At 35.4% G+C, this 18,143-nt stretch overlaps 3 protein-coding genes across 7 annotated transcripts; 1 reads left to right on the top strand and 2 right to left on the bottom strand.

Annotated features, from left to right (window-relative positions):
- Positions 1-61: 61 nt before the first annotated feature.
- On the bottom strand, positions 62-6,104 carry DER1 (DERLIN-1). The gene is made up of 7 exons (XM_011095352.3): positions 5,718-6,104; positions 4,215-4,350; positions 1,935-2,008; positions 1,706-1,799; positions 1,220-1,348; positions 970-1,130; positions 62-645 (listed from the first exon to the last, which is right to left on the bottom strand). Exons 1-7 carry the CDS (start codon positions 5,732-5,734, stop codon positions 534-536), a joined length of 723 nt encoding a protein of 240 aa, XP_011093654.1. The 5' UTR covers positions 5,735-6,104; the 3' UTR covers positions 62-533.
- Positions 6,105-6,443: 339 nt separating this feature from the next.
- LOC105173817 (uncharacterized) lies at positions 6,444-11,144 on the bottom strand. 3 transcript variants are annotated; one of them, XM_088875463.1, is made up of 9 exons: positions 10,991-11,144; positions 10,563-10,782; positions 9,674-10,484; positions 9,195-9,262; positions 9,044-9,114; positions 8,192-8,295; positions 7,365-7,437; positions 7,005-7,185; positions 6,444-6,764 (listed from the first exon to the last, which is right to left on the bottom strand). In XM_088875463.1, exons 2-9 carry the CDS (start codon positions 10,756-10,758, stop codon positions 6,679-6,681), a joined length of 1,590 nt encoding a protein of 529 aa, XP_088731589.1. In that variant the 5' UTR covers positions 10,759-10,782; positions 10,991-11,144; the 3' UTR covers positions 6,444-6,678. The 3 variants fall into 3 exon arrangements, with proteins under 3 accessions (XP_088731589.1, XP_088731590.1, XP_088731591.1); XM_088875464.1 differs by lacking the exon at positions 10,991-11,144 and having other exon boundaries at positions 10,563-10,982; XM_088875465.1 differs by lacking the exons at positions 6,444-6,764; positions 7,005-7,185 and having other exon boundaries at positions 7,365-7,442.
- A 2,417-nt stretch (positions 11,145-13,561) lies between these two features.
- Positions 13,562-17,236, top strand: LOC105173563 (uncharacterized). 3 transcript variants are annotated; one of them, XM_020697993.2, is made up of 3 exons: positions 13,563-13,721; positions 15,841-15,974; positions 16,214-17,236. In XM_020697993.2, the coding sequence occupies exon 3, from the start codon at positions 16,368-16,370 to the stop codon at positions 16,950-16,952; it is 585 nt and encodes a 194-aa protein (XP_020553652.1). In that variant the 5' UTR covers positions 13,563-13,721; positions 15,841-15,974; positions 16,214-16,367; the 3' UTR covers positions 16,953-17,236. The 3 variants fall into 3 exon arrangements, with proteins under 3 accessions (XP_011093653.1, XP_020553652.1, XP_020553651.1); XM_020697992.2 differs by having other exon boundaries at positions 15,831-15,974; XM_011095351.3 differs by lacking the exon at positions 15,841-15,974 and having other exon boundaries at positions 13,562-13,721.
- The last annotated feature ends 907 nt before the right edge of the window (positions 17,237-18,143 follow it).

The raw sequence follows: 18,143 nt of genomic DNA, 5'->3' as shown, positions 1-18,143 counted from the left end.
CAGCCCGGAACTTCAACTTACTCTGGTAACATTTCATTTTTTCAGTAATAAAAGAGGAGTATTTACGGTGTTCAGAAAAAACTTAACATAAATGTTCAAGGGTTTTACGTCACTCGAGGCCAGACCGGCCAAAATCATTATCCCTAGTTCCCTGTAGCCAAAAGCAATCTTGGCTTGCTGAACAGAAAGTGAAAATCGTCAGATTATCCTCAAGGAACACTATCAGAGCTCCCAGTCGGGCTGTTTGCCCACAAATGATATATACCCATTTCTGGGAGTCTTACCAGATACATTTATCCCCATATAAAATGCATTAGTCTAACCTGGACATTTCTATTGTATGATTTGTTTCCTTGAAAATCAAGTACTGAATAAAAGTCAAGGTATCTGCTACTCAGATACCAAATTTGGGCATACGTCTGACTTTGCTGGCTCAAAATGCTCACCGTTTTTGCAGGCAGCAGTTTCCAGAATATGTGCATCAACATACACAATAAAACTTCCTGTAGTGCTGAAGAGTTGGTAAAGAACTTTCAACCACCAAGCCGATAAGATCTTCCTCTGAATGCCACACCAGAGGTTCTGTCAGGCTGAGGTACATTGTTGACTGGAGCACCAATTCTCCACCTCGCAACTAGTTTATGTCTAAGAACACCAATTAAGGAACGCAACCAGCAACTGTTTCAGAGAGAATTCAGAATCATTGTTTTATATTTTGCTGCTTAGATGTGGGATATTTGGGGTTAACAGGTTCAGATAAACAGAAACCAAAATTAGGCATGACATTTTCTTGTCGCATCGAATCTCCCAGGAAGATAAATGCCTAAGACAAATCATCAGATGATGGAAACATTCCCCATATGAGAAGCGCTACACCTGTAAACAAGCAAGCTAGCACAAGCATGGGCATATGCATGTTTATGTTTACTTTGGATATATACGAAACCGAGAAGTTAAATAAAAGGATACATCAACGCAGGCGTCCGCAATATGTTCCTCCCACCAGCAAGCGGATGCAACACTGTTAGGAAATAATAAAGGTGGCCAGCTACAATACCCAATAGATCTGGTACAATTGGAGAACCAAAGATGACATCTAAGCAGAGCATTGCCCATGGCAAATAAAATGCCTGAGGAAGACAAGATTGTCATTAAAACCAAAACCTTAATCCCTTAAGAACCAATTAGAAGATCAGAATCCAATAAGGGGGTAAAGTACCTTAAGAGCCACAAGACCATATATGTTGATGGTGGCATTTGGGTACTCTCTGCTCCAGAGATATAGAAGCATGAAAACAAGAGATATCCCTAGAAACGGCGACCAGAAGTAGGGTATGGAAGATAAAACCTAAACAAGCAGGTAAGGGAGGAACCATAAGCAAGATGAAATAACAAAGCACACCAACATTAGCCATGAAAATACTTCTAAAAGAGTAGGGCAAATCTGAAGATTACGATATGATACAGGAATCAATAATCACAAATGTTAGAAGACATAATGGAAGCAGATATATTGAGGGAAAAAACACTAGTATAAGTCATTTTAACAAACCTTTTACTGAGGAAAAGAATATCTCAGATATAAAAGCTTGAGCATATCACATATGAATTGCCATGCTTTAAAATTTAAACATAAATCTACAGAAAAGTAACACGGCATGCAAACAAATATAGCACATGCACAGCCAGATGCAGTCTTACATACCAATAGAGAGAAAGCACCAAACAACATCATCCATAAGAAATCAGCTGTGCGTCTCTGGAAAGGTCCATTTTCCAGTTGAACTCCATATCTTGCTCTGTGGAAACAATAAGTAATGATAAAAGTCCGCAAAGTAAATTTCAGCAGTTCCAAACTTTCAGTGGCAAAATCTAGGAATCAAATTTAAAACATTGATCACGTCAAGACCTAATCAGGATTTAGTGTAACGTACATCATCAGGAGGCGAATCCCGAAATTGATAGAAAACTTTCCAAGAAAAAAGAAGTTGGTAATCAGTCGCCACACCTGAAGACAAGATTGGAACAGTATCAGAGAATGTACATTTTGCAAAACAAAGAACACTCAAACAAAGTATCTATTCCAAAACTAATTTTGATAAATAAGTTTTCAATCATTTGTCCTTTATTGTTCTCAAATAAAGAGACATTCAGGGGATAGGAAAAGGAAAATAGAGGACGAGACAGAGAATCAAAAATCTTGCAAACCTCATATGAGATGAACTTCATGAATATGCATTTTATGAAATGCAAATTGCAAAACTTTCTTTGACATAATATCAAGTATTTTCGCAAATGCTTTATAATCGATCCCCTGTAAGCAAGATATTCGAGGAAGACAAAATAGTCTCTTTCACAGAGAGACCACCACAACTTGCCAAAAGAACATAACTTAAGCTTTCTAAAATCAAGAAGTCACCCAGCTCTAGTCGCTTTCAAACAAATATATTTCAATATTTTCATTTTTCTTAGCACGTGCTTGAACCTTTTAGGACCACAATCAGCCATAAGAGTGAAGCATCTTGGGCCTCCTTTCCCCTGATTCACCACAACTACACATTCTTCAATCCACTATTTCCTGCTTGACAGGCCCACCAGTAATTGCAAAAATCTTGGATCTGGAGTTTTCATGTCAGTTTAGGAGCGATTGTCAACAGCCTAAAAATGAACGTAGACACACTGAGTGCAACCTCGTTCTGCAGTCCTATGTGTAGACATATAACAAGGAAAGAACCACCATCGCATACTTTCCCTTCGCTAAGGCAAATGCTGATATAATTTCCTTCAAATTAGGTTACAAGTAATAGAGAGGATGATAGCTTTCAAGTGTATGGTCAGCTATTCTCTCTCTGCCCATTGTTATATTTCTATGTTCTGTTCATATTAAAATTTAAATTTGTATCAAATATCAGAAGCAACGGACTTGTTCGCATAAAATGTTATCTTGGTTTTCCTTCTTTGAATATAAGGAGCAAATAAGAAAGACCACACATAGGTCTCTCAAAGTCTACACCTGTTATATTCCCAAAAAGTATATGCACCTCTTGCATAAGTCTCTCAAGGAGTATCTATTCTGAACTACCATCCAAATTTCTTAGTTAATATACCAAAACATTTATTTACCTCAATGTGTAGCTCATCTAGCAATATAGTCTGTCAAGACATAATCCAAAGTCTTCAATCATTGATTCAGATAATGTTCCTCTCGAAAATCCCTATTTTGAACTAATATCAACTCTGTTGTCTTGTCTCCACTGAGCCAAATATAGCTTGTATCTTTGGGTTGAATGGCATGAAGGAAATGTAGGCAAGGTTCCAAGTTAGTCGAGTCGCCATGAACCCCATGTCAAAATACCTAGCCCTTCCAGTTGCTGTTCGATCAATAATTAGTTGATCCTCCAAAATTGTGATCTTGCTAAGGCAACTTTTGTCCCCTTTAATAGGACAAGGACAGAATCCACTTAAAATGAAAAAGATCACTTAAGGTGCTAATCTTATGTGGTTTTCCAAAACCAAAACATCATACAATTAAGTCAACATACTTAACCACATATTCATGTGCCCACAGTTACAATAGCATTAATCGATAACTTAAAAGTTTCACACCTTAGTATCTCCACATCTTTGTTCTTAAGTTATGTTTTTATTCTTAAATTAATTGTTTCCCGATAAGGGTGTGATTGGGCATTCGCAGTTGGAGTAGAAGTGGACTGGACACAAGGTGAGGCCATCACATGTAAAACTGCTGGACATTGACTAATGAATGCTCTGAAACAGCAGATTTTTTGAGGTCATGAAATGGCAAACAGGTTCTCTTCTCCCTAACATACCTTCCTCGAAACATGCACACTCTCCAACTTCTCCTACAAGCTTTTCTAGGTAAAGATTCTCTTTCCTGTGGCATCTGCAAACAGTGCCAACACGACGGGATAACTGAAACATAAGGAAAACTCTAACAAACTTATTAGTAGAATTGGTACATTTGTGCTAACTTCACAAAAAGCCGAAATTAGAAGATTCCAAGAAACAATCAGAAGGACTATTATTTTGTCTCCATTGACATGAAAGATTCAAATTCAAAAGTTAATATGAATGGTAAGGACGATATCCACTTTCAAACAACAGAAGAATAACGGAAAGCTACTTCAATGAGATGTTGCTTCTATATATGCATTTACAAGCATTCAGGATTGCAGCCAGAAGTTAAACTTTACCTGGAAATGAAAGATTGATAAGTAAGGCACATGTGCAATTAGTCCAGGGCTGAGTATCCCAAGTTGACATGCAACGGTGACCAAGAAGCACGCAGTCCCATAAGCTTTAGTTATAGGTGGAAGAGACTTATAGTATCTGTAAAGAGAGACGGATGAAGATAGGAAATCAACAGATGATAGAAAGCTTACTTCTAAAACCAAATATATGTGACATTCATGAACCATTACCACGATCCTATACCAGTCAGAATGAATTGAAATTTGTAGAAAGTAAGATACTAGTTTCATAAATAACATGAAACAGAGAAATAAGATCTACATAAGGATATAGACATGCAGCTCCAATAAAATTATTCTTAAATATGGCCATTATCTATCAACAAGTATACTTTGAAGAGTTCATACTTTTGGTAAGGGTGTATTGCAAAATATAACAGCATTAGCGTCAATCGTGGAAAAAGTCATTGTCAGGTTTTCACCCAACTGAAAATAAAGTTTGAAGCTTGACTGAATACCATACTTCAAATACTAGTCAAATTAGCATGCAGAGTAAGCCAGTAACTGAAACCGTGTTGATTAAAGTGACTCTAGATGTCCCTTGCAACTGTTCCACATGATTATTTGCCATATTGCCTTTCCCCAACTTACTGAATTATGGTTATTTTACATCCATATATGGGTAGACTCTTTCCTTGAGGATCAACCACAAAGTTTCATTCCCCCCTCCTATCTGCAGCACGTGATAATCTGCCACACTTCCCTTTATGGACAGAAGATTCTAGATTGCAACTCTAGCATCACCATTTTCCACAAGTTGAATTTACACCAACCATGGTGCTCCCTCCAGTGTCATACAAATTCCTTCACATCAATTACTCGAGATACATCTTTAATGCATGCCAAATAAGCAGTAACAAGTGTATACTAAAATACAAAAAATAGCATTGAAGTCTAGAAATTTGAACCAAAAAGTATCCACAAATGGTTTCCCCTCTAAGAGGAGAGAGGAGAGATTGGCTGATGAATCACTCATGAATAACTAGCCTGCATATCACTCATAGAATACCCCATACACACCCTTGCCCTTTCTCCACACACATTTATGTAAACTATATTCTTCACTTCAACCTTTCTGTCAATTTCCAAAACATCCTCAAAATTGCGGAGTTAACCAAATCATTAATAACTGTAATACGGCATATTGAACATCACATCTAGGTCAATCTCTCAAGTCTTAAATCACGAAATTCAAATCAATATTAACATCTCGCAAAAGAACAAATCTCATTCCTCATAACATTCATCTCCGAAAACCCGTGGCAGAACTATAACCTCACAGCCAAACACAAAAAATGAGAAATAAACTAGTCAATCACGAGGTACCCACTCCTGGGACACGCAACCTACTCCAACGCACCAAAAGACACGCAATAACGCATCGTAATCAGAAGCATAAAACACAATACTACATAAACAAAGCACGCGGGAGAGATAGAAAATTACTCAGCAGGGGAAGACATGGCGAATCCGGAAAAGCAACTGGATTGAAAAAAAAAAACAATCAAACTAAACGATCTTCAACTGATAACTCAATTTGTAGATATAGATATGCAACGAGAAGAGAATAGGAAGAAGAATTGCTTGATGAAGAAGAAAGAAACGAAAACAATAAGGGCCGGTTTTAGCTGTTGGATGAATCGGGAAATTGAGACGAAATGGCAGTGGGAGTAGTTTTGTCGGACTCCGAGTACCCAGAACCTTCTCTCTGTCAAACCCGTTTCCGCTAGTTGGTTGGATCAATTCGGGCTCCATCTAAACGACCCAAGCCTTGCAATGGGTCGGCTGCAGGACTTTTCACAACTCAATATCAAATCCAAATCAAAACTCACTGATAAATTCAATTTGGTATTAAAAAATTTTTTCCTTTTAGAATTTTGATATTTGATGTTAATTTCAGTGTGTAGTTTTTGTTTAATAAATCATACTGAATTGTCGAAATATTACTTTTTATATATTTTATATTTATTAATTAATTGTATACTATTTTATTATTTTACTTTTAAAAAATAAATAAGAATTGTAATTATAATTTTTAATAATTTTTATTTTCAATAACAATCGATTTTTATGATTTCGTTTTGAGTTTTCAGTTTCTGAAACACTAATTAAAATAAAAATATGTTTGTTTATAGGTATGCTTATCGAAAATATATTAATTTGACACCACAATTTATATAAACTATAATCACATTAATTAATTCAAACATATTCTCGTTTCACATTAAGATTTATAAAGCAATAAAGGAACATGGTCAACTCAATCTGTAAGAGTTAAAAGAAAAGCAACGCCAAAGGCCTTTAAAGTGAAAACTCGACCATGGACGCTCCCCCGCTAACATTCTATGTGATAAAACGTCGAGCATCTACCATATGTTCGTCAGAGTATCCGAATTGCTTGATAAAGTCACATGTCAGAAACAGACCACAGATATGCTTCTCTCTCTGTAGCTCTTTTTTCATTCATCCGTTTAAACAGTTCCTTCTCATATCCTACAAGAAGAACAAACAAAGATTGTTTCTTAGTGGCAGAATAAACTATGTGACGCATTTTTAATTAGACGTTACTGGGTGCTGCTCGTCCGATCTTCTCATGTTTATGATTCAAGACAAAGACGCTGTGGGCATCAAAATAGCAAGAACAGAGACGACAACCAGCATAGAGAGATTGCATAAAATGCTCATAATAGAAAAGAAAAAAAGCATTGAATAAATGTTAGGGAACGAGCTTACCATTGCTGCGGTCCACACCATCCCAGTGTCTGCCTGGTCTGATCCCATAGCGGTTTGGTGCCGCATCCAGTCCTCTTCTTATCCAGCTGTGACTTGGGATCTCCTGGGGAATTATGAAGCCGGACTCTTTCATCTTCTCGTTATCACCTAAGTCTGGAAGAACTGGCTCCAAATGCTTTTTCTGAAATTTTGGCAGATAAATTTAGAGAGCTGGAGGGAGCAAAAGCCCATATGGTGTGGAAATCAAAACCGCGACATGTAAATTTCAGTTAAGAAGTCAAGTACACTAAGTTAAATAAAACGAAGATAAGCTAAAGTTCTAGATACTCATCACTAGAATAAAGCAAATAGGCAACTTGCCTTGACTAAATGTGCCATGGGATCACCCCATCGAAGTCTTTCCTTCAGCATAGCATCAAGATCAGGGTCATCCCTGCACTAGAGAATTCACAACATATGAAATCCATTCTACAAATGAGAACGTTACAAAAGAAATTCTCAAAAAAGGGAGAACGATCAATTTAAGCACATAAACAGGATTGCTATATCAATGAATTTAGAAAATTATTACAAAAAAACACACTGATAAGGCGTAAAAACACAAAAACAAACATTGAGTGTGTTTTATCTTGTCTTGGGAAATGCGAAAACACAAAACCAAACATTGATGAGTGTGTTTTATCTTGTTTTTTTCACCTTTTGACAGCTCATTTCCCTATAACCAACTCAGTCTTATTATAGAGTCACCACGTGCATCAGAGATTGTGTTTTGATGCTTGAAAGGTTTTGGAAAAGGTAATATTAGATCAACCATATTACAAGTCAATCGGTATAGCACTTCCCAACAAATGTTGGACATTAAATACAAAAATTCACAAACCAAGTAAACACATTATTCACTATAACCAAATTTCAATTATTTCAACCAAGTAGCTCCACAATGCACATTGTTCCCTTTATCTATTCCCTTTGTGCATGTTTCCCAAACTGATTTTCTTTACATATTTCCAGAATGCCACAAGTCTAAAAACCTCAGGAGATGTATATAGAAGATAAAAGGAATCATCAATGAGTGCAGAAAACCTGAATTAGTGCATTCCAGATTCAGCAAAATTTCTTTGTGATTCCCATCATATTCTAAACTAGCACGGCTGTGAATTATTTTCCTATTTACTATTAAGAATTACCTGCCGCGAGCAAATGGTTTATACTTCTCCTTTTCTATCTCTTGCAATCTAGCTTCAGCTTCCCGCTTTTGAGCCAGCCCTTTGCCCCATTCCAGTTTTATTTCCTGAATGCAAAACATCAGTCATAAATCAATACTATGGTGAGAACTTAGCGGTGAACATTACACAGTAACAATAAATCAATCTATATGATTAAATAAAATTTATTTTTTATTTCTTGGTAGGTCTGGCAAACCAGATACTGGGAAATCTCAGACTTCACATCAAACCTCTAATACAACTTTCTATGCATCCGTTACACTAAGAATTGCAATTCCTGTCACTAACACAATACCGCAGAAACTTGGCCGAGACTAATAAAATGGTTAGAGGAACTCTGAAAGAGAACCTGTCCACTGTGATAACTGTCTAAGCTAAATTAGGAAAGACAACTGGGATGGCATTAACTCGGGAAAATGACTATAGAGCTACTAACTTTATTAGCAATAGGATCAATTAAAATCATCCACAAACAACTAATGCAAAAGACAACATTTATCAGGCCTCCTTTTACGAGACATTTGCTAGCCATCAGATAGTAGAAATGGGTAGACATTTACGAGATTTTGAGTTGCTACTACTGGCAGATTTCAATTTGGTAACCACAAAATTCTAGGTTGGGTTTTCTTTCCCCTTGTAATTCCATCCACAAGGGCAAAGAAAAAGAATAAAAAGCTGACCGAGAAAGCAAGAAGTGTGGGGAAGGAAGATCAGGAACACAGAGGACCGGAGAAGATCATCAGATGAAAAAGGATGCCAAGTTTCTGCAAAATTATTCAAAACATCTTAAGTGCATGAGAGAATCAAAGGCACCTTGGGCTTCTCTTCTTTCTTCAATTCTTTCTTCTGAGACTTCAGAAACTCCTCCTTTGACATACGTTCCCCTGGTGCATGAAACAGAGGGGATACAATTACTTTCTTGGTTAACATAAAATAGAAAAGATGATAAAGACTTTTCGCGGACCAGTTGTCTTATTGCGGTATATAGGTTCAGCAGCTCGACCACTCATGGAAGGATCCATCTCTTTAAACCTGCAATAACATATACCATTGACTTTTTTTTAGCACCTCAATGAAATGAAGAAATGAGAAAACAAGCAATATACATAAGACCAAACTGTTAAAGAAAACTTAATTCAAGAAAATGCAACAAACATCAAATTTTAAAGAACCTATTAAACTTTAGACTATATGACCAAATGCTAATATTAACTAGCAAGTCTAATTATCTTAATAAAGCACTTGGACTTACAAACCAGAGCAGATATAAGTTAAGAAAATTGCTTTGCATAACTATTAAAGGAGATGAACCAATAGCATTAAGCGTATAATGAAGGACAGCGGAGAGATAGGTAGAAGGACTCAATGTGGTAATGAAAGGTGTTGTGAAGTGGGGTACGAAGGGGGTGATAAGGTGCATGCTAAGGAAGACTAGATAGTTACCTCAACCAGTCTTCTTTTTTCTTTTTATCATTATCATCTTTAATATCTGCACCAGAAACTAATCCAGTTTTCGGTCGATGTATCAAAACTGGTGATTCTTTCCGCCTCTTCCTCGGAGGAGAAAGGTCAGACACTGAAGGACCGGGGTCAACTGTGTCATAGTCATCCAAGTCGCGAATTGACTTCCTTGCAGAGACAATGGAACCTGATCTATCATTCTTGACCTTCCTAGGAGGAGAAAGATCTGCTTTCGAAGACGCACGTGTATCATTCTGATATCTAGAGCCATGATGACCGCGTCGAGGAGGAGAAATATCTGAATCCGCGGCCTTAGGATGTGAAGGTATTCTATCAGGTTTAGGTGACTCATCCTTATCTCTTCGTTGCCGTCGAAGTGGGGACAAATCTGTGACTCTATCAGATGCTGAAGCTTCCACATATGACTCAGGTGAAGGTGTATCAAACCGCGCAGTCCGACCACCATGAGACGGGGATGTTCTTGTGTCATTTGGAGGAGGACTCTGGCAATGCTTGCGGGACTGTCGTGGTGGAGACAAATCAGCCTCTGCTGGAACATCGCATTGTTGTTCAGGTCTTGGAGACGGAGTATCATTCCGTAGCCTCCTCTTGCGAGGTGGAGAAATATCAGAATTTTGGTATTCTGGTTTCACATTATTAGGAGCATCGGACACCGACACCCAGCCACTTCCATCCTCAGAAATTGCACCAAAAGGGCGTCTAGACCTCAGTTGCTCCAATCTCCTCATGCGCTTGACTTCAATATCTTCATCAACTTGAGGCGTCTCTTCATCTGTAAGCACTTCATATGATTGAGCCAAATTCGAGAATGTGAAGTATTCTATAACCAAAAAAACATAATTTCAGTAACCTGCTGAATTTTGTTCTTCTTCATCGAGTTTAACCGGCTTCTGCCAAATGGGATCTTCATCCACCACAAGAATTCCACCAGCATCAGGTTTAAATTTTCTCCTTTTCTTCTTCTTTTTCTTCTCCTCATCATCCTGAGTCGTGTACTTTTTCAGGTAATCTTTAAGCGAAGTTTGTGCAGAAGATGCACCCACCATTGTGAACCCTAACAAGCTATTCACCTGAAAAGTTTAAAAATGTTAAGACTGACTTAATTCTTCCCTTACAGACCCAAATAAAAATGGCCCTTCAAACTTATCAATCTAACTACAGCAAAGAAGAGGGGCAGCAGTTAACAAACAGGACATTTGAAGGCCAAGAAAAGCACTTTTTCATCCAAACAAAATCACAAAAGAATTCCAAAAGTAAAAGATAAAAAAACAAATTCACCGCCCAAATTCCGAGGCGACGGCGACTAAGGGGGCCGTGGGTGTGGGCCGCGGTGCCAAGGGGTGGGCGAGGGAGGATTGGTTGGGGCGCCGTGGCAGGAGGAGGAGTGGGGTGTTTGATTTTATTTATATTAATAATTAGTTTTTTTATAAAATTAAGATCATCAGTTAATATTAATTGATTAAATTCGACTCTCGTATAATCAATACAAATTTAACAGTTATTAAAATACGAAATACTATATAATAAAGTAAACATGCAATTTTGGTTAAATTTCTTAGAGGCCTTAGCACCTCTGGCCCAAAATCATTTTAAAATAACGATTAAGGACGATAATTCAACTAAATGTGTCAATTTTAATCCGATTTGTCCTAATTTGATTGGAATGCACTATGTGCGTCGCGTGTGGCCTATTTAAATTGGGGATTTTTTATTATTTCAGTGAGTTTTGACTGTATGGATTAAAATAATTTGATTTTTCTGACGAGATAATAGTAACATATTAAAATAAAACATATCACTATTATCACTTCACCATGCTTGCCAAATCACCTATTTTATTTTAATTTCATTTTATTCCTACCACCACCACCATCTCACTAACTGCAGTCTCTATTATTATTGCTGACAGTCGGAGTCTAATTTTTTTTTTCAGCGACCTTCCAGCCAAGTTCACCACCCTCTACCTCGCCGTCCACAGGTGGCCTCAACTCCACCCCACGTGTCATCATTAGACTAAAGACGTGCACTTATTAGCGACCAACAATTTTCAGCCTAATCCTAAACTCTCTTTTTTTTTCCTCGTTGTCGATTCGCCACCTTCTAAACTCCATTTTCTGTCAGACCACCACGAAAATAATTTTCACCTCACAATGACCATTTTGAGCCTCTACCCATCCATTTTGGTTACCATATTGCTATTTCTCAATTCATCTCCTCATTCACGACTTCACATTATTATCCCGCCTCTCTCTTCGCCAATCACCATCAACCTTACCTACTCCGATGGACACCACCACCACTTCATATCCTCACTACGAGCATTTTCTCATGGTTTATTTATGTTTTCAACCAATTCTCTCCTGCAACCAATTCATTCATCTTTCAACCTTACCCTCAACTCATACTCGTAGACTGTCCTAATTTGTTTCGACTTGCCACATAAGTATAAGCTAAAAAATTTCATCATGTATGCCAATTCACCATAAATTTGGAGAAATCCTCAAATTTAGGGGGTCACATGCGCGCCATGTGCATGATTCCAGCTAAGTTGGAGTTTTTGTCCTTAAGTCGCCATTTTTTAAAAATTATTGTGTTAATTCACCATTTTGGTTGGTCCTGGACCAAAATTATCACCGCCCTAAGAAAATTGACTAAAATTTTATTTATCGCTAAGGACATAACATTTATTTTATAAAAATACTAACAACCTTAGTTATATTTAATGAAGGTAGGAGATTGAGCAATATTTAACAAAATAGATTATTAATTTTTTTTATTTTAAAACAGTGAAGGTTTTTTTAGTGGTTTTTTATGCATTTAAACATTCCTTTTACTACGGTCTCTAATTATCTAAAATATTTGGGTAAATTACATAAAATCCACCATATTTTAGTTTTTTAGCTAAAAATCCCTTGCGGTAATTTTATAGGTAAATAAAATATCTATGTTTTCTAAAATAATGCACGCTCCCCCTCTGTTAATTAGGATTAATAGTGTTAAATTTTTAAAAAAATTAACCGTTATGCCCTTATGACAATGATCATTGATCTTCACTAGATAAAAATGAACGGTCCAAAATTTAAATTATTTTAAATATATATTTTATATTATATATACTTATAGTTATGTGTGTATATATGTACATTACTATATCTATATACAGTTATACATAATATATATATAAACATCGTCGCCGTCCACAGGTAAAATGGGCGACGGATCCATGGCGAGGCGGTGGGGAAAGGCGATCGGGGAAGGTAGTGGCGCTAGCTGGAAGCATGGGGAAGACGACAGTTTTCCTTTTTTGTTTTAGTTTTTATTTTATATAAATTTGTATATAAATATATACATATAAAACAAATTTGAATTTGAAAATTTTATTTTTGAAAAAATGAGTAAATGTAATTTAATTTTTCAAAATTTGAAAGAAATGTATTTTACATAATTTAAAATTACATATATTTTAGGTATTTTAATGTTTAGTTAATATAATTTATTAAATATATCAAAACTAAATAATATTAAAATTAATCAATTATATATAATTTATTAAAATATGTTTAAACTAAAATAGTAATTTTCTCTTATATATAAAATAAAGGGGTAAAAAAGATATTTGTAAATATAAAATATATAAAAGAAATTCACTCTCATTTTCGATGTGTGAAATGCATTCTTCGTTAATTTTTAACAAAAAGGGAATTTGCTGCCTTTTGAACAATATAGGGGATTTTTTTGCCAATAGGGGGTTTCGTGCTATTTTTCTAAAAAATAGGGGGAGTTATGCAATTTATCAAAATAAAAATTAAATAGAAAATATCAATTAAAAAACACAAAAACCCTCCTTCCCAGCAAAAAGTTTATACCTTCCATTTCTCGTCATCCACTTCTCTTCTACCTTAGCCGTCATCACCGTCATCGCCGCCGATAGCGCCGTCTCAGCCATAGCCACCATCGAGCCCCTGGCTTCATTCATTGACCGCAGCACTAAGAACAAATCAGTTCCAAGGTAAGCATCTAGTCCAACCCGTTTTCAGTCTGACTTCCATTCTTCGAATTAGAGGTTATATAAACTAGATGCAAAATAATTTATGCTTTTGTATTTGTCACGATTGGATTTAGTAGCTTGCGCTAGTGTTTTGTTCATGATATTAGAGTATAGGCAGTTGTATATTATCATTTGTCAAACGAATTGCAGATAATATGGTATTGGATTGAAACTGATTCTTTATGTGATATTCAAACGTTGTGTATGAAATTTTCAATGAGCTTAGTGTTCGCTGGGAATGTGTGGGATCTCTTAGTTCACTCTGTCCTATTGCCAAACAGATGTGTGTAATTAAGCGTCGAAGTTATTCTTTTCCCTTGTTCAACTAATATGAAGTGCTTTAGGTTTGTTCAACTTCTTTTGACTCAAGTTGATCAGCTTATTTTAAGATGCTAGGCACTATGCAGAAAGAAGATATATTTCATTGATCTCCAGTTAAGTTTTTTGGTGTTTCTTGACATTGTCCAACTAAGTGCAGGGGGTGAATATATTGGTCATGCTTCTTTTTCTTTTTTTCCCCCTTTTGTGTTGATTCGTTGAATGCATCATGAGAAGGATGTCTCTGTTATTTCGTTTTATTGATGGTCAGCAAGTGGAGAATAATTGTTGAAAGCTGCTACAGTGTTATTGACATGAGAAAGTTTTTGATAATGGAGGCAAGTGAGTGGCATTTGCTTAATCTTATTATAATGGGAAGAAGTGAACTTGTGCAGTTGCTCTGTTCACAAATAAACATGCAGAAGTGTCGCGCGATATTTATGATGAATAATTGCTTTTTATGAAGATGCTATACAATTTCAGAGGAGACAGAATCCTCATGAGTGAATAAAGAAGGATTGGAAGATTTAATTGAAAGAATACAGAATTACCCTCTATAATAGAGTGTCAAATTAATATGTTGTATGGTATATGGTTTATCTAGTTCATTTCGGTTCCTTCAGTTTCTCTTGAACTATAACTTCTACCTTCGGTTTATGCATGTCCATGTCACGTAGTCTTTGATATCACTCAACCCACCACTATCTATATCTCACCATAGGTTTGGCACAAGAAACAAGTGATCACCATCTCGTATGACACTTAAGTCATCTATTTCTGCATTTAATACTTTTGTAAGAGTGTCATCTCTGAATTTTTTACCTGTATTTTGATAACGAGGATGTTATCAGATACACCACATCGGAAAGTGTTATTTGTTCACATTACTCCTAATAAAGTCTTTAGTCATAGTTAAGTCTGTTTTTTTGTTCTCAATTTTTGTTAATCCTCCTTCATGAGACTATTATCTTAACCACTTCAAATTGTTGGCCAAATTTCTAGTCTCTCTCAGTGGTCTCAAGCAATATGCACCTGCTATTTTCAGTAGCCCTTCTAGTGAATCAGGTAGATTATTAGCTTGCAAACCTATCTGAATTAAGTAGTATTTGCTGATAATATTAGAAAATCACGACAAAATAAAAAATTGTTTGATTCCGTAGTGAATGTCTTCTATTGCTTTGTCGTTTGGAATTCTTGTATATGCAGAAAACATGACAAATTATCACAATCTATGTAAGGAAAACTATGGAAAGGAAAATGTATGAAGCTAGTTCTTTAGTGGATTACGTATGAAGCTAACTAAAATGCTATGGTGATGTATAAGTTTATATATGTATATATACACACACGTGCACAAACACACACAAATATGCAATTTTTTTCGCCAAAAATTTATGTTGATTGCATTCGATGCCAGTTTTAAATTATTGTCATCTTTTCTATTTTGACATGGATGGATGATTACGGTTTCATCAAGTGAAGTTAAGTGATCACCTAATTCTTTAATACAAGTTTTTATTATGCTGAAAGTCTGAAACTATTTGTTCCTCACAAAAATTTCAATTTTTTTATTGAGGTATCATAAACTATATATGTGGTAGAACCTCACTTCTTATGTGTCTAAATGTTAATATTAATTCGTCCCATGTAGGAAGCAATGTTATTAGAATATGAACTCATTCCAAAATGGTTAGGACTTCTTATTATTTTGCTTATCAGGTTATTATTTTGGTGAGCATATTGTTGTTATAGTTTGTGTTAGGTTGCGTTCTGAGAATAGGGCCTAAAGAAGGTTGTGTTTTCATGGGCTGAGCAATTGTGGAGAAAGTTGGTACTGAGAAAGTAGATAAAGTTACTCCCTTAAGGTCATTAATATTCACAAGTCCACTTCTTTAGGTGAGGCTCCGTTTGTTCATCTTTCATTTTGAAATCGTGTTATTTCTATGATAAGTGTTTGCAAATATCAACGAAGAAGCATGTGATTTTTTCAAAATGTTTTGTATCCAGTATATTATGTTGTTTCCCTATATTTTCTTCCCCATTTGCGATCTCTTTCTTTATTTTCCAATTATCTTTGTTAAGTTGGTCAAAGTATATGATGTCTCTTGCTTTGTCTCTTTGTTTCCCCTTTCAAGTGGAAAGTTGGTGCGAAAAGCAAAGATTGCTGGTGATGATAGATTGGTGTGGGTACGCTACTCATTTGCACTGAGTGCTACAAATATATAATCTTGCTGCTGTCAGGCCATTGGTGGTTGTTCCTGGCTCATCATTACTACTAATCCACAAACCATGAAAATAGGTACCATGTGTCGAATTGCTTGTTCTTGCCCCACCCTATGCAGAAATACCAACTTTTTACAACATCGGTGTTTTCAACCTGACTTTGTTCCGAGAGATCCCAAAGCCAAGCCAAAGAGATACAAATACCCTGCTTTCTATGATCCATATGGACCGAGACCTCCACCTTCGGACAAGATTGTTCAGCTTGCTGAAAAAATTGCATCCCTGCCTCCAGAAGAGCGAATGCAAATCGGCCCAGCACTGAGGGATAAGGTAATGCATCCTGTGTTGCAGTCTATTTCCGTTGAAGGAATAGATTTGGGTTCCCAAGTCGGGGCACGTGCTGGATCTTCTAAAGCTGAGGAGAAAAAAGCTGAGAAAACCACTTTTGATGTGAAGTTAGAGAAATTTGATGCTGGTGCAAAACTAAAGGTGATCAAAGAGATTCGGTCCTTCACAGATCTAGGATTGAAGGAAGCCAAAGATTTGGTTGAGAAAGTACCAGTCATTCTTAAGCAACAGATCACGAAAGATGAGGCAAACAATATCATAGAGAAAATCAAAGCTGTGGGTGGAGTTGCAGTGATGGAATAGTAGGGTTTTTTCTTATTTTGTCTCACAACCCAATGTTTATCTTTTTCATAGATGAGTGGAATAATTAGTTTGGGACTCGCTTCATATATTCACAACCATTAGAGCTCAAGCTAAATAGTTAGCTCTCTCTGCAGGACAATCAATGGAATTCCAATTTTTGGTAGAAAACTATACACCTACCTCTCTTTTCTGCTGCAGTAATCCAACCCTTCTTTACATAGGATGACAAATGTAATTTTATTATTGAAAACTGAAAATATTAGGATAAATTGTTTTATTTTTAATTATTGTTTTTTTCTATAAAGGATAACTTAATCATTTGATATCTTATATCAGGGTAAATTCATAAATTAAATAAATGGGATTGAAATTCTTACACAAATTTTTTTTAGTTCAATATTAGTGTTTAAACAATTATATCATGTTATGAAAATACTTTGGCTTAAAAGATTTAAATATGTATCGTGTTGTTAAAATATGAACTCAAATTAAACTTACATTTACAATACAAATTCAAAAGAATAAAAACAATAAATTTGATTATTTGAAGTGAATAAAATATTTCTTAATCATTTTTTTATTATATTAGTCAAAAGAATCAATCTCAATTAGGGGTGTAAATCAGTCGAGCTCAAGTTCAGCTCGAGCTCGAATTATGTGTGATGAGCTCGAGCTCATTTAACACCTTGCTTTAATTGTAAATCTAAACGCATTTATTTAAAAATTTAAATTAATTTATTGATAATTAACTAACCATTTACAAAAACAAACAAATTTTATCGAATTCATGAAATGAAATAGAAAACACAAGATAGTGATTGATTTCACTATATATATAATAAAAGAACAATAAAAAAAACTAAAATTGTTCAACCATCATCATCATCGTCGTCATTATTATTATTACTATTATTAAATTAATTTATAAAAATTACTAAATTTCAACATAAATTTATAAGTAATAAAATAGATTGCCTACTATATATCTTGGTATAAATATAAAACTCGTATATAAATATAAAAAAATATAAGTTAATTGTTAGGACTTATCAATTCGCAAAAGTATAAGAGATTACAAATATTTTATGTCTCATATTAAATAATTATTTGAAAAATATAAAATTTACTAAATTATTGATTAAGCTTGTTTGTTGTATAAAAATTAAATGTATAGATGAAAGTACCATAATT

Source organism: Sesamum indicum, linkage group LG11 (assembly GCF_026168435.1).
Source record: "Sesamum indicum cultivar Baizhima isolate 11 linkage group LG11, ASM2616843v1, whole genome shotgun sequence".
Taxonomy (NCBI): domain Eukaryota; kingdom Viridiplantae; phylum Streptophyta; class Magnoliopsida; order Lamiales; family Pedaliaceae; genus Sesamum; species Sesamum indicum.
This window is presented reverse-complemented; position numbering and strand designations above follow the sequence as displayed.